We start from the raw sequence: 14,420 nt of genomic DNA, 5'->3' as shown, positions 1-14,420 counted from the left end.
GGCACAATACTCCTGCCCAGCACCAAACATGTATGTAAGACAACATGTATATTTTAGGTAACTACTCAAGAATTCTTTTTAGCGGACTATTCCTCAGGATTGTCCCAAATGGTATCTGGGTTAAGATTGGATTCCTGGAGAATGTAGGAACACGAGTGTTACGATCATGGCTTCTGTATGCTTCCTGCTTGTCCATCTCTTGTCCTAATCTGTCCAGCGTGTGGCGTATGGGAATGGTCTCTGTCTTTTTTCCCTTTCAGACAGAGGGGTTTGAGGGTGAAGTGTCATTTTACTCAGCATCCATAAATAGAACGTGCGGAGCATATCCCCCATGGAGGTGAATGCATATCATGTTAGCGGGGCTGAGTAGGTGCTAACCTGCTCCTGGCAACCTCCACACTAAACAATACTTGTTACAGAGAAACACAGAAATTGGATCACTGTTGTGTGAAAAGTGAACTAATGTTATGTGGAGTAAAACACAAGAAAGTGTAACGCAATCTAATGCTTATTGTTGTCAAGTGCTGGTTCCCTTGACAGAATTACATTACAAGTAATTGAATAACAACAGGGATGTCTTTAGCTTGTACAGTGATAGAAAAGAATTTGGCAAAAATTCTTAACCTGAACAATATTAAAATCAAATTTAAGATGTTTTTCCCACTCCAGTTAAGAAAAAAATAATCATCAACTGAACCAAGACAATAAATTGAGTGATTCCTGTTTTTTTCCTACTGTAATTGAAACAAGTGGATAAGAGCCATAAGATCAGCTGAACTAAATCAACCTTCTACACCATGATTACCTAGTTGTGTCACACCTGACAACATTGCAGCAATGGAGCATTGGTGTGTTATATTTCTAAGAATTCAACTTTTTAAAGAGGAATAATGTGTTATTTGTCCTGCCACAAGTTACATAGGCTCACTTTAAGGATTAAGGTCTATTAAAAGACATTAACTTGGAAATGCCTCCCTAATACTATCTTATTTCAGTGTTGCCAAAGTTAAATCTGTAACAAATTACTTATCCCATCTGTTCTTTACAGGTCTAATCATCCCAGACCCTTAAATACAGACTTGGCCTTGTGGTTAGGTGAGTAACAATGAGTAAAAATTACACACAGCAAGACAGTGTCAATTACAGAAACCTCAACATTGCTATTAACATAGAAAAGACACGCCACCATTTTGAGCTTTGACACCGTACACGCCCTGATATTTACCTGAGCTGGTGAAAGTAAGTTGCAACCCAAAAAATATCCCGGGGCATCGAACAAGCCGCCTGAGAAACCACTAACAAGTCTGCTTCCTTCCGAAAAACACCCTCCACCCCTCCAGTAAAACTCTGCGAGCCATGCCAGCGAACATAAAGACATGAAGACGTGATAACTAATATAGCCTTGGCTACCTCGGCATGCCCTGCAGTCACAAGCCTATTGTTGTCGTGCTCTTTTGAAGCCTGGGAAAAATATCAAAGTGTTGGAGGCTGACAGAGCTTTGAACAATTAGATTTTGGCTCGGTGACAGGAAAACCTTAGACAACAGGAGGCCGAGATGGAGTGAGAAAGAAAGAAAGTGACAGATAGAGTGAGAAAGACTGGAGTGTGTGTGCGGTGATTTTGGCTTTCGCGCTTTCTGACTGATGGGGCGAGGAGCAGAGAGAGGGGGGACCTCAGATATTACTGTCCTGAAGCATGACAGCTTGACAGGGCAGCCTCCATTTGAAGCCCTGCAGGAAGGAGCAGGCCACTCACAAGCCCTGGCACATGAGTGAACTGCTGCAGGTAGACATGCAAACATGCAATAAAGACACTCACACACGCGTACACACACACCACCACACGCATATAGACATGCTCAGGAATGCGTGTTTGTGTTAGATGGTGGACAGGCCAGGGTAGATGCCAAAGTCCTCCAATCATCCGATTTCCAATAGGAACAAGCCTGTCAAATTGGTATCTTCTATCTGAGAAAGAATGGACGAAGAGGAGAGCAAGAAAAGGAGAACGTCTGGTCTAGCTACAGCCTGTGCTGCTCCCCTGTTCCCAGCCAGTGCAGGAAATGAAGAAATAGGATCACATCAAAATATGCAAGCCCTATCATCCTTAGCACACCTTTCCAAAGGCCACAGACAAGCCAACATAGGATTTAGGGGATTAACCTTGTGCCAGATGAAACAATTCGATGGAGTTTATTAAGAAATGGGTTTTAACGATGAGCAAAAAAAAAAAAGAAAAGTACTGATGACTACAGTCAAATAAACCAGAGGTCTGGAGCGGTCAGTTTGCAAGACCTGCCAACCGATAAAAAACTTTCCCAAAAGAGATTATGAAGCCATAATTAAACAAACTTTAACTGCGGCTTTTGATGGTTACAGCAATGTTTGTTGAATTGTATCATATGTCTTCTATACTACTACATACTTTACTTTGGGTCAACCAACACCTTTCTGGTGTAGTAAATACTGTCCTGTGCATCAAAGGTATACTAATCCGCGGTTGAAAATAGTCCCCAGCAAATACAAATTCATACCAGTTTCAGTAATATTTGCTAAAAACTATAGTGCCCAGCTGTTTTAGTAAATAACCTCGCCTTTGTAGCCAACAAAACTATATATTTTCGACCTGTTTATTACGATTTACATCTCATGAGCTTGAGGCTGAGTGCGACAGTCACGGTAGAGAATATGAGAGGTGGTGGGTGGGCGGGAGCGGTGTGATGGTAGCGTAAATATATAGTAAAAACTGTGAGAAGGGGAAGCTTGCATGCGATGCTTTTGGAGCAGGTGGGGCTGTTTCTCTCCTAGTGGGCAGTGATTACTCTTGGCTGAGGTCCACCCAGCCTGCAGCTAGCAAAACATTATCTATGGCTCAGTAAATTCCCTTTTATTTGATTTCGTTTTTTTTTCTCAGGATGAGAGTTTCTGTGGTTCCGTGACACAAGCCCATAATGCGTGCACACTTTGAAGCCTAAAAGTTTAAAACATGTCTTCATAAATCCCACCATAGTTTATAAGTTCATAGTATTGTGTGATGTTACGGAGGGGAAAGTACATTTACGAAGTGTAAACATATATGTGACGCTGTAGATCATCTGTGCAGTGATCAGGGGAGAAAAGCCGAGGCTCCTGATTAATTTACTGCTCATTAACTCTCTCACACACACACACACACACACACACACACTGCTCTCTGGCTGAAAATTACTAGCCAATCTGGGACACATGCAGACACATACATAGACTCAATAGAACATTTATTGTGATTAATAAATGTTTTTTTCTTACCGGTGATTTTTAAGCAGCTGTGTCCTAAAGGTCTTTGAATATTATATGTAAAAAAAAAGATGAAGTCTTAAGACACAACTGTGGATGTTTATGGGATACACTCTTGAAGAGTTAAAAGGAAAAAAAGACACACACACATGGGTATCAGCTGGGTTTCATTCCCCTCTTTTTTCTCCTTTCCGTTACTCTCTTCATTGCGACGTGGGGAGCTCATAAAGAGGCTGTGAGAGAGAGGATCTGGGTGATGTAATTTGCTCTTAGCGTCAATGAGGAGCAGTGAGGTGATTTAGCAGGAGTGTGCTGAAGACATGACAGAGACTAATTGCTTTCATTAATCACGTTTTGCTGGGCCCATTCCGAGGTAAACTAATTGAAATCCTCTTACCTGTCAGGGCGCCAACCATTGTGCGCCCGGCAAGAGTCACGCGGGGAGGAGGGGCGGTGATGGGAGGGGGGCAAAGGTGCAGGGAAGAGAGTGCAGGAGAAGGAACGGGCAGGAAATGAAGCTTTAACTACAAATAAACCATGTCTTTGTCTAGACAAATCTCTTTTCAAGCCGTAATGCTCTCTGAAATGTGTTAATGTCATGTAAAGTCTTTCAGGGGGCTGCAGAGCTGAGGAGAAGCCAAGCGCAAATGTGGCTCGGGAAGAAAGGCTCTTTTCCAGCATAAAATACCAAATCAAATTATTCCCCTGGCCCAGCTGCCAGTGGCGTCGGAGAGAGAGGCTTTAGGCCTTAATACCTTTGTGTGTGACAGGGGCCATTACTGAGGCCCCTTTATGGTGGAGCAGAACAGAGACATCAGCACAGCCCCGTCTCTGCAGACAGATGGAGGGAAAGACAGACAGACAGACAGTGCAGAGATATAGGAGAGTGGACAGCATGTAAAGTACAACATAAGAGTCAATTATGTGATCACTTTGTACTTAAGGCTGGAGTGTTGAGAGGGTAGCTTGACCACTGCAGTTACAGTCAGGCTGGCAGATTAGCTGCACATATTCACTGCAAATTTAAAAGGCACTTTTATTGGACATTTTGTAAGTTTATGATATAACACAACTGGTAAAAGAAATTAAAGCCATCTAATTATTCAATAACATAAAGTCTGAAGTGACCTGAATGCACCTGCTAAATTTGCTCCACGTGAATGGAGCGATTAACTACAACAACTAACGCTTAAACGACTTCTTTTCTTTGACCCTTTTCACATAATTCCTTTTTCTGCCTTCTCTTTTTGCATGGTCTTGTGTCACCTGTGAAATAATGCCGGTGCAAATGCACATTATGCTATATTCATCGAACGAGTCAGAGGTTTTCTGATGTCTGTTGTCTCTGAGCAACAAAAGCTAAGTCCAGGGTGTCAAATCCACACATACCTGTTCACCTCACAGATAATGTACCTCGCTGCCAATCAGCAAGGGGTTTGGATTTTAAAGAAGCGGTCACACCTGTGCGCACGCACACACACACACACACACACACACACACACACACACACACACTTCATTTTGGCGGTGGTATTCAGAAGTTGCATAGAGGACAAATCCAAAAGTGATTGCCGTGTGAAAGGCCCTCCTCCTGCCTTGAGAGTGCGTCTCCAGTTACGAGGTCACAGACAATTAGAGAGAGAGAGGATCAGACAGCCCCACTGTTGTCATGGTGCTGCAGAGTGACTCTCTCTCTACACTCTCTCACACACACACACGCACAAATACGTTCACCGATACAGCACATGAGACACGCACACTGACAGACATTTACAGCCCGTCGCACAGTCTTTAATCACATTCATAAGACTAACACACGCGTGCATACACACACGTATGTAAAGACAGTCAGCTAACACCTTGCACTTCCTCCTCAGTCTTACCCCTCACCCCTTACTCTGTGTCAGACAGACACTGCCTCAGGCATGGGGAGCAGACATTTTTTTGGGAGGTGAAAATGTAATTTAAGGTTCAGGAATGAATTTATTTGCCAAAAAAATATTATCTGTTGATCTGCAGGGTGTTCACTGCTTCCTGAACACCTCTTGTCACTGCGCTGCCTTCCCTTGTGGTGTAGCGAGGAGGAGAAGGGCCTGCAGGGACACGGGCCGACTCCAGATCTTATCGCCGCTACCATCCCGTATTAGGTTACATCCATTTTTTAATTTAGCATACTGGGAGACAAGTCAGCATTCACAATGAAGCCTTTATGATCTGTGTCAACTCGGTGCCAGGGATGAGTATTTCTCCTCATCGCTCTGCGTATTAACGAGACAGACAGCAGTCCAGCTCCTTCGGCTCTGACTAATCCGAAAGATGCAGTAGCCCTGCGAGAGATGCTATTTTTGAAGCTGGCAATGTTATATTTTTGGTCATTTGCAAGACTGTAGTTTGAGATGATACACGTTATACATCGAGAGTAAACAGAACATCGGTTAAGTTTACCACTCAGGATATGAAGTCATTTCTTAAATAATGGGTTTTTGAAACCTGTAACAGCACAAAATAGCTAATAATTTGGCTTTGATAGTTAAATAGTGTTAATTATTGCCATAGCTAGCAATTTAGTGTTGAACAATAGAAGAGACAGACACAGATTAGGCCCTTCCTTGCACTTTCTATCTTTTTGGTTATGGTTTTGGAAAGGCAAAAATCTAAAATACAGGACTACCTCTGAGCTCCATTGCTCTGAACCTAGCAATGGTTGCTGAGCTATGATTACACAGTCGCTGTTATTCATCCGTACATGCATTACATCCACTTTCCCATGCTAACCTTTATGGTGGAACAGTAACAGGCCTAGCAGCTTTTTGTCAGGAATAATATCCCTCTGGTCGCCTCAGACCTGATGTGAACTGGCATACGTGGCTCAACGGTCCTGAGCTGCTCGTGGACAAACAGAAACAATTAACACAGCGAACTATGTCAGTGCTCAGATTCTCTGGGCTGGCGAGTGAGAGGAAGTGTCATGAATTATGTATTGGCGTTTAAATACCCCCACCCCTGTTTTATTCTGCCCTTAGGATGCCTTTAGGTTATGCATAACCACCTTCGTACATTCATACCTGTGCTGAGGTGTAGCTCAAAGCTCCCTTTGGTTTGGAGGTGAGATCATAAAACAACGCATTCAGCCATCCTGTCATACAGGGAGGAAAGGAGCAGGACAAGCCAGTGTCCCTTTATCGACTTTACCTGCCACTGTGTGTGTGTGTGTGTGTGTGTTTCGAATGGCGTACTGTACAGCATGCCTATTCAGGGTAGAGTGATCAGAGGGCAGAGAGTGAGCAGTAGAAGAGAGGGCATAGCAGGGGGTGAATGTAGGGTGTGTGTGTGTGTGTATTGGGGGGCAGCTGGGTGCACAGGGGAAGGGGTATGGGTGAGGTGTGGGGAAGAAGGGAAGGGGGGAAGCCTTGGTTTCCTGTTCCCCAAATTCCCAGCTCCTGTCTGCGGAGCAGGTACACAAAGCCTCTCTTGAAGGGTTTGGAAAGGGGCGGCAGGATGAAACGCAGCCACTGATGGTTAACAGATCTGTCCCCCTGGACGCAACCCCCCCCACTCCCTTCCCTCCTTTCCCCTCCTGCACTGCTAGCCAGCGTCCCGTTTGTTTACACTCTCCCAAGCCTTTTTAGCATTTTCTGGCCAGGCTGGGAGACTTGGCGGGGCTCCACGCTGCTGATTGCCATATTCCCAGACCAGAAATGTCACTTACCACTTTGCTCTCCTTCATCTGCCAGTTAAACCCTTTGTAATCCCCAAGAAGAGCGGAGTCACCCAGGATATAGAATATTTTCTCCTGTCCCGGTGGCTCCTCGCCCCCATGCTGCCCCTACATCCCCTCTGTGTCCCCTGCCCAGACGGAGGCAGAGCGAAGAAACCACTTCAGCCAACTGGAACGAGACATTAACATTCCTGCTGGGGCTGTATGGGCTCAAGAGAAAGAGGCAGTCCAAGGAGAAGATAGCAGGAGGGAGAAAAGTGGCATAAAACAACTCTCATGTGGATCTTTTCCATTTACAGGATGAAAAAAAATAGTGTAGTGTTGTTTACTCAAATTACTAAAAAACAGATTTTCTCACCTCCCCCCAGTGGCTTTGGTTAGCTTTGTTTGTTTTTGTGCCCAGGTTTTCAGATACCTATTTTTGAGACTTCTGTCACCACAATACAGTGGAGGTAAATGGAATTCCATTTGTGCAACTACCTGATTTTAGAATACATTTCCAAATTTCAACAATATGTCAAAGTTACTCTGGATAACTCACAGACTATGTTGTGGACAGTATTACTGGAACTACTCTCCATCACAGAAGTAGCTCTAATGAAGCCTGTTGACAGAGTCTGTGTCCTGTGGACTGTCCAGAGTTATGTAGGCTCTGCTTTTGTTGCTGTAGGTTTTTTTATTGATGGAAGCTCCACAGTTTCATTCTGCAGTACCACCAGGAGTGCGTGAGAACAATGCTGGGAAAGTTACTTTATAAAAAACATTACCATACTAAGTTAGTAAGGTAGTTAGTAAGTGACAAGTACTTTCAAAACCCTAACCCCTAACCCTCAGGGGAAACAACTCCAAACCCTCTTTACAAACATTTAACATGCATGGTATTTAATACATGCAGAAATAGAAAACAGACATTATGGTTTAGCAAGCAGCCAGCCGGGTTTGCAGGATAAATAAGACAAATTGCATTTTGGTTATAGATTAAAAACATTGTAATGCTCCGATTTATGAGGCCTGAGCTTCAGTCATGATTACCATCTGTTTTTGTAGTGTAAAATAATTAAATGAATTATCTCCACTGTTGAATTTCAGGACATAAATCAGCAGCAGGAGTCAGCAGCCTCAGGACTAAGGGGAGGCAAACATAGAGCCTACCTACCAAACAGGGCTCACCTTTCCTTCATTTCTACTTATAGCAAAAAAAAAACCAAAAAAAACATCACCCGTGACTTATCAAGCTAAAACAAGCCTAGGTGGGGCGCAAGGCTGTTTTATTAACCGGATGACATCGAGTTTATTAAACTGGCCGAGAGGCTCCTTCTGCTGCCAGATGAGAGGGAGCTTGGCCAGGGTCCGAGACCCAACTTGGGAGAGCCAGCCCAATTAACACCCGAGAAGGAGGCCCTTGCAAACACACACATACGCTTTCTGAACACACACATGCACGTAAACATGCTGGGCATGCTGACACACGGAGCATACAGGGAGGTCTGGAGGGGCAGCAGCAGGCGAATAAACCCTCAGGGACCTGGTAGCTCACAGCTCGGAGTTAGCTAAGAAGTCATGCACGTGCACACTTACACATACGCTCACAGTTGTAGGGTGGCCTTAGCTTGCCATATAAATCTCTGCCACTCACCTTCAGACGGAGGGGTGCGGTGGGCCCAGTAAATATGACGGAGTGTGTGTGTTTGACCACAGATGCAGGTGGAGCTGTGGTGTGGTTGGGCAAACGGTGAGCATCGTTCCAAGTCTGGCCCTCGCAATGCGCCTCATTCTCATAACGCCTTTAACGCTGCAACCTCATGATGGTTATGAGCCGTGGTGAGAGAGATTACTTTTCCTGCTGAATTTACTTAGTGAAGGAGCTGTAGTGTTTGCTAAGCTACAGGAGTTGTTGTATAAGCTATATTATTATTAATATACTTTTTCTATTAATATATATAGAGGCAGCAAGTTGGGTCTCACAGTAAGAAGGTTTCAAACCTGCTGGGGCCTTTCTGTGTGAAGTTTGCATGTTCTCCCCGTGCTTGTGTGGGTTCCCTCCAGGTGCTTCTTCCCACAGTGCAAAGACATGCAGGCTAGGTTAACTAATTACTCTTAATTGCCTGTAGGTGTGTGTGAGTGAGAATGGTTGTCTGACTCAGTGTGTCAGCCCTGTGATTGGCTAGCGATCAGTTAAGGGTATACCCCGCCTCTCTCCCAATGTCAGCTGGGATTGACCCAGAAGGATGAGCGATATAGAAAATGAATGACTGAATATTAATGTAATTATTTTTCCAGGAGGCGTGCAGCATGGACTTACTGTGCCGAAAATTACAAAAGGCACTCTGAAGGCACACAGAGGACAAATCTAACGTTTTAAAGAGTGGCAGACAGAGACAGAGAAGAGTTAAATTTCAACATGCTTCTGCTTTATGAGATTGAATTATGAATGGATTTCAGCAACTCCTACTGAGCTGCTGTAGGAGAGATGCATGATGAGAGACTCCTACAATGGCTTCCACTATTAAAAAGTATGGGCTTTGTCAAAACAGCTGCATCTGGTAAAATAACACATAAACTGCAATGCTGGTTTCCAGAACACATCAACCCTTTCCTCGTGTTGTGTGCGCCTGGATGTGTGTATGTATGTATGTATGTGTGTGTGTGTGTGTGTGTGTGTGTGTCTAAACCTTGCTGACCAGTCACAGCCCTCACTGCAAGTCCATCAAGCCCGATGACCAAATCTTTTTTAGACTCAAACTCTCCTCCAACAGTCTAGACTGACATGGGAATGCCTCGTCTGTATGGGACAGGCATAGCTGCGGACGCCTGGCCCCTTCGGAGTTGACACTCCTGGCCGGGATCCCTGGCATCCACAGCTTCCTGATTACCAGCTGTCCCTGCCCCACTCTGCCTGTCAAGTCCCAGTAACTGAGAAATAAACAAACAGTAAACAAAGGGCCTAGTTTAGCACCACCACCCGCCACAGCATGACAACAGGTTTGTCACTCTCGCTGCCTGCCAAGGCCAACTGAGCCCTGCACTCTGGAGAAGCGTAAAAAGCCTTTCTTCATCCTCAAACCACGGGAGGAGGAGCTGCAATCAGTGACAGCGGGTTCGTCTATCCCGCCTCGAGACAAACAGCATCAGCCGAGCCAAGAATAAAGAAATGCAGACTGAAACAACCTAATAGCGTGTCTTTTTGGTTCTTAGATTGAGCAGAAACTCCTCGCCGCTCAGGCTTTGTTTTCACCCCCCCCCCCCAGCCCTCTCTCTCTCTTATTGTCTCAATCTGTGGACATCTGCTCGCAACAGAAACAAATTCCCCTAACTTGAGACACACTAGCCACCGAGAGGAGAACACAGGCCTATTAATAGGCTTCCTGCTCATAAAAGAGATGTGGCAGATCAGGTTTTTTGGGGGGAGTTTGATATGCATGTAATACAATATTAGTTCAATTGTGATGCACCGTCAGAGGCCCCCTCCATGGAAATCTGCATGAAATCACTGTCTGGGCAAGGTCGTAAATCACCAATGGCGTTGTTTATTATTGCAGTACAGTTTTATGGAGGGCGGGCGCTTTGCTGGGACGTCCCGGAGAGGAATGCCCAACAGAGGACCTGCTAGGTAATGGCCCCTTTATTTCCACATGGGGGTTGATGGGAGTTCAGTGAAGATCAGGCCTCTCGAGAGTTACATGGTTACTGTGAAGCCTGATTAAAGCACAGGAACACACATGACATGCTCACTGAGCAGCCACTGGATCCACAACACGTCGCATGATGATAAATCACACAGCAAAATCATCGTTCTGGTATCAGGTAGGATTGTAAGTCAGGTAAATGACATAAGCCAAACAGACACAATCTAGCTCTTATTTTTATTCCCTTCTGTTTTGTACGAGCTGCCAGAGCGGCTGGCCGACATGCCACAACACCCAGTTTTTCTTCACAAAATGTCTGGTCTGGTCGTGTCTGAGTTTCTCTGCCAGGTCCCTGAGCATCAGGAAAACTTATCAAAGAGAACAGAGCTCTATTCTGTGCTGCAGAGCGAGCAGCACTCCTCTCCTAGAAAGACAGCCAGTCAGGATCTCAGACACTACTTAGTCCTTCAGCTGTTCGGAAGTGGGAAAAGCACATCAGGGGTCATCGTGCAGCTGCATTCCGGCGGTAGCAGGCCGACTTGATTTGTCCAGCCTGGCAGACGTACATGCCTCAGCCCGGCCGTCACTCCCACTCCATCTGAAAACCTAATCGATCTGGATATTAAACGGGCCGTGCGGCTCTACATAAAATTCCATGCATGCTTAATTCTCCAGCGTGGTTTTAGAGGCCGGACACTTTCTTCCCTGTCCAGGCTAGTGTTACATGGTGGACTGTCTTAGCTGTGACCACCTCATAAAATCAGCCTCATAAATATTTTTCATGTGTTATTTAAACTAACTCTGCTGTCTATGGCCTGGTGTGGTTTGATATATGTTAATTGTGCACGGAGGCTCCTACAGACTGTCGCTGTGAGGACGTAACTATTACAGATAGGAACCTCAGGAATGTATGATGTATGTTATAGGCCATTGCAAAGTCTAGCATTGTTTCTAATTGTTAATAGAGAGTGCAAACATATAAAGACCCAAGGCTGGACATACAAAAGTATGTCTGTCATTCAGATGCGGCCTTGTACTAAAAAGTATTTTATAGCAGATATTGTGCCCATTTTTAGGATGTGATGAGCATGTGTGTGTGTCCTGTTTGGTCTAAACTTGCATCAGCTCCAGTTTCTATTTGATTCTTGGTAGGATTAGTAGTGACATCAATGTCTGTCTCATAGTAATGTTATTCCAGTAATGTTCACAGACAATGGGAAATATAGCCTTAAATAAAGCCGTCCACAGACAAAAAGCATTAAAAAGTCAGTATCAGCTTCTGTTCCGTTCACAATATTTTAAATAGTGTATTTTGTTATAGATTTAAATAAAGAAAAATCAGAGGGCAACATGTAACAGTTCACAAATCAGTTTTATTAATTTAAACACAATCAAATAATGTCAAAAACATCTGTACACATATTTTGCAGACACAACAATCTTTTGCGTTTCACAATGAGGCCCATGTAGTGTAAAGTATTTCCAGTTTGCATTTATGATTGCAACATAATAAAAAAAAGCGTGCTGTATGAATCTATAAAACATTTCCTCTATTTACCTACCATTACCTTGATCTAGCAGCAATATGTAGATACCCCCGGAGCGCGGGGGGAGAAGTTGTTTCGAGAAGACGTGGGAGGGTGGGTGGGTGTGAGGGGAGGGAGGGATCCAAATTGAAATGTAAAGGCCAACAGCGATCATGTGCAAAGGAGGGAAAAATTAGAAACACGACGAATCGGTTTCTGTTTAAGAAATTCACAGTCGATAGCACATGTTCTGTATGTTCACAAACAAACCCCTCGAAGCTAGTGGCTTTTCTCTCACTGTTAATTATGGTTTCCCCGTCCACAGACGTAGAAGCGTTATGAAAAGGGCTTCACGTGGTTCAGCTATCTCAAAGAGGGACACAGAATGTATTTTCAAAGTTGAAATAAAAACACTACATCATACAAAATTACGCTTGCTGTACAAGAGTTTTTATAGCGCTTGTATAAAAGATAATAAAACCTATTTAAGCCTGCTTTTTTTTAAATCTTAGATTTACTCAAATTTGCAGTTAAAATTGCTCTTAGGAGGCAAGAGTTTTCTCACTTCAATGCCATATATGAAACCCTTGTCAGAATTTACTTTGCTTCCAAATATTTGGGGTCAGGGCTGCAAGCTGGTGAAATGCTGTAAGGACACAGGTTGTGAGCTACCTTTCTGAATAACTAAATAAGCAAAATACCTTTTTCCCTTTAAAATAAGAATCTAAAAAGGACTTGCAGTAGAGGAGACCTGTTACGCTGTATAAAGATGTGACTGAAGTTTCCTGTAAGGGTGAGAAACATCACAGAATCAAATGAAAGGTCATTGACACTTGACATCCATGCTTTTGGTCTTGACAAAACGATTTATCACAAAATCCCATTATCTACATATTTGTTTACTGAACAAAACTTGAACACATCAACACTTTCAGGCGTCGCACAAGCTTATGCGCGATGGGATGCCTTTTATTTTATTTTTTTTTTTTACTTCAATGAAAAAGCATTGCCACCTTTCAAGAGCACGTACCTAAATGAATATAAGAAGGAATAGTCCAGTGATTACAAACTTACACACACAAAAAAAAGATTTCCTCTATACACGATTGTCTCAGCATTGTAAATAAAGTTTTTTGTAATTTTCTTAAATTATTAGAAAACCCCCTTTTTCTTCCATAAAGGTCTTCCTCTCGCTGTGGTGGAAATCAATAGTACTTTGTAAAAGGCACGAGTCTTTTGTCATCGAGGTACCTTCTCAGTGGCGCGGTGCCACTCACAAAGTCTCCGTTCATAAATAAGAAGCACAGGACTCCCAGGCCGACAGTTAACAGAGGAGCAGTTGCTTTTTGTCTGTCTGTCCCATGACAGAAGAGAGATTAAAAAGTAGGTAGACAGATAAGGAGCAGAAAGAGACGGGGGGTTGAGGAGCCGAAGGGGGGAGAGAGCTAGAGGGACGGAGAAATGTCACCACCAGTAGTCGTGGGCCTGTGGTTTACTGTAGCGGAGTTCTGTGGCGAGGTGAAGCGAGGCAGGCGAGGCCATCAGTAGCTCTGCTCTCCTCACAGGTGTGAACCCTGACAGAGTCCCGGCACAAACAGGGGGCCGTAAAACACTTTGACAGCTTCAGAAAGCGGCCAATTCACAGTAACCAGGGCAAGCAGCTGCAGCGCCGTAAATTCACCTCTCTCATTCGCTTCCAGACAAAAAAAAAAACAAAAAAAAAGTTTAGGGTTAAGACGAAGTGTGACCGTATGTCAGCACATTAGCCGCGTGCTCGGCTTTCTTTCCCCATTCTCCTCTTCCTTTCTTCCTGTGTAGTGGAAGACAGACACCCAGGCAGAGCAGGGGGGCCTTTTCTGAGCTGTAGGGTCTGTGGCAAGCGTGGGACGGGGCTGGAGGGCGAAGGTGAAAGGTTGCAGGGTGTGCTGAGGCGGAGCTGGGTGTACGATGGTGGTATAGTGCTACAAGTACTCCAGGTCTAGAGCATGGTGGAGGGCCATGAGGTCTGAATGGCTGGAGATCCTCCAGAAGGGCATGTTGTGCTGCGGGAGGAATAAGAACATAACATGTAAAGTTTTATTTAAAATGCTGGAAGAAAATGAGAAATTCTACACATTTTCTGAGCTCTAGCAATTCATAAATTACTTACAAATTAAATTGCACAACATTATGGTAATCTACAAACTTTCTAATCCTAATCCCGTAGCTGTCTTCAACAGAAATTAAGTCCCCACAGTGTCTTTTGAATGAACCTCCTGCCTGCCAGTGTGTGTT

At 44.2% G+C, this 14,420-nt stretch overlaps 1 protein-coding gene across 1 annotated transcript in view; it reads right to left on the bottom strand.

Moving 5' to 3' along the window:
* Positions 1-12,016: 12,016 nt before the first annotated feature.
* Positions 12,017-14,420, bottom strand: part of eya1 (EYA transcriptional coactivator and phosphatase 1) — a 61,090-nt gene continuing 58,686 nt past the window's right edge. The window contains exon 18 of the mRNA XM_070852669.1: positions 12,017-14,188. Coding sequence (XP_070708770.1) covers positions 14,108-14,188 — 81 coding nt within the window. The 3' untranslated portion in view covers positions 12,017-14,107. The remainder of the gene's footprint in view (positions 14,189-14,420) is intronic.

This window comes from Pempheris klunzingeri, chromosome 21 (assembly GCF_042242105.1).
Source record: "Pempheris klunzingeri isolate RE-2024b chromosome 21, fPemKlu1.hap1, whole genome shotgun sequence".
NCBI lineage: Eukaryota > Metazoa > Chordata > Actinopteri > Acropomatiformes > Pempheridae > Pempheris > Pempheris klunzingeri.
Note: the sequence above shows the minus strand (reverse complement) of the source record. Positions and strands in the feature narration are given on the sequence as shown.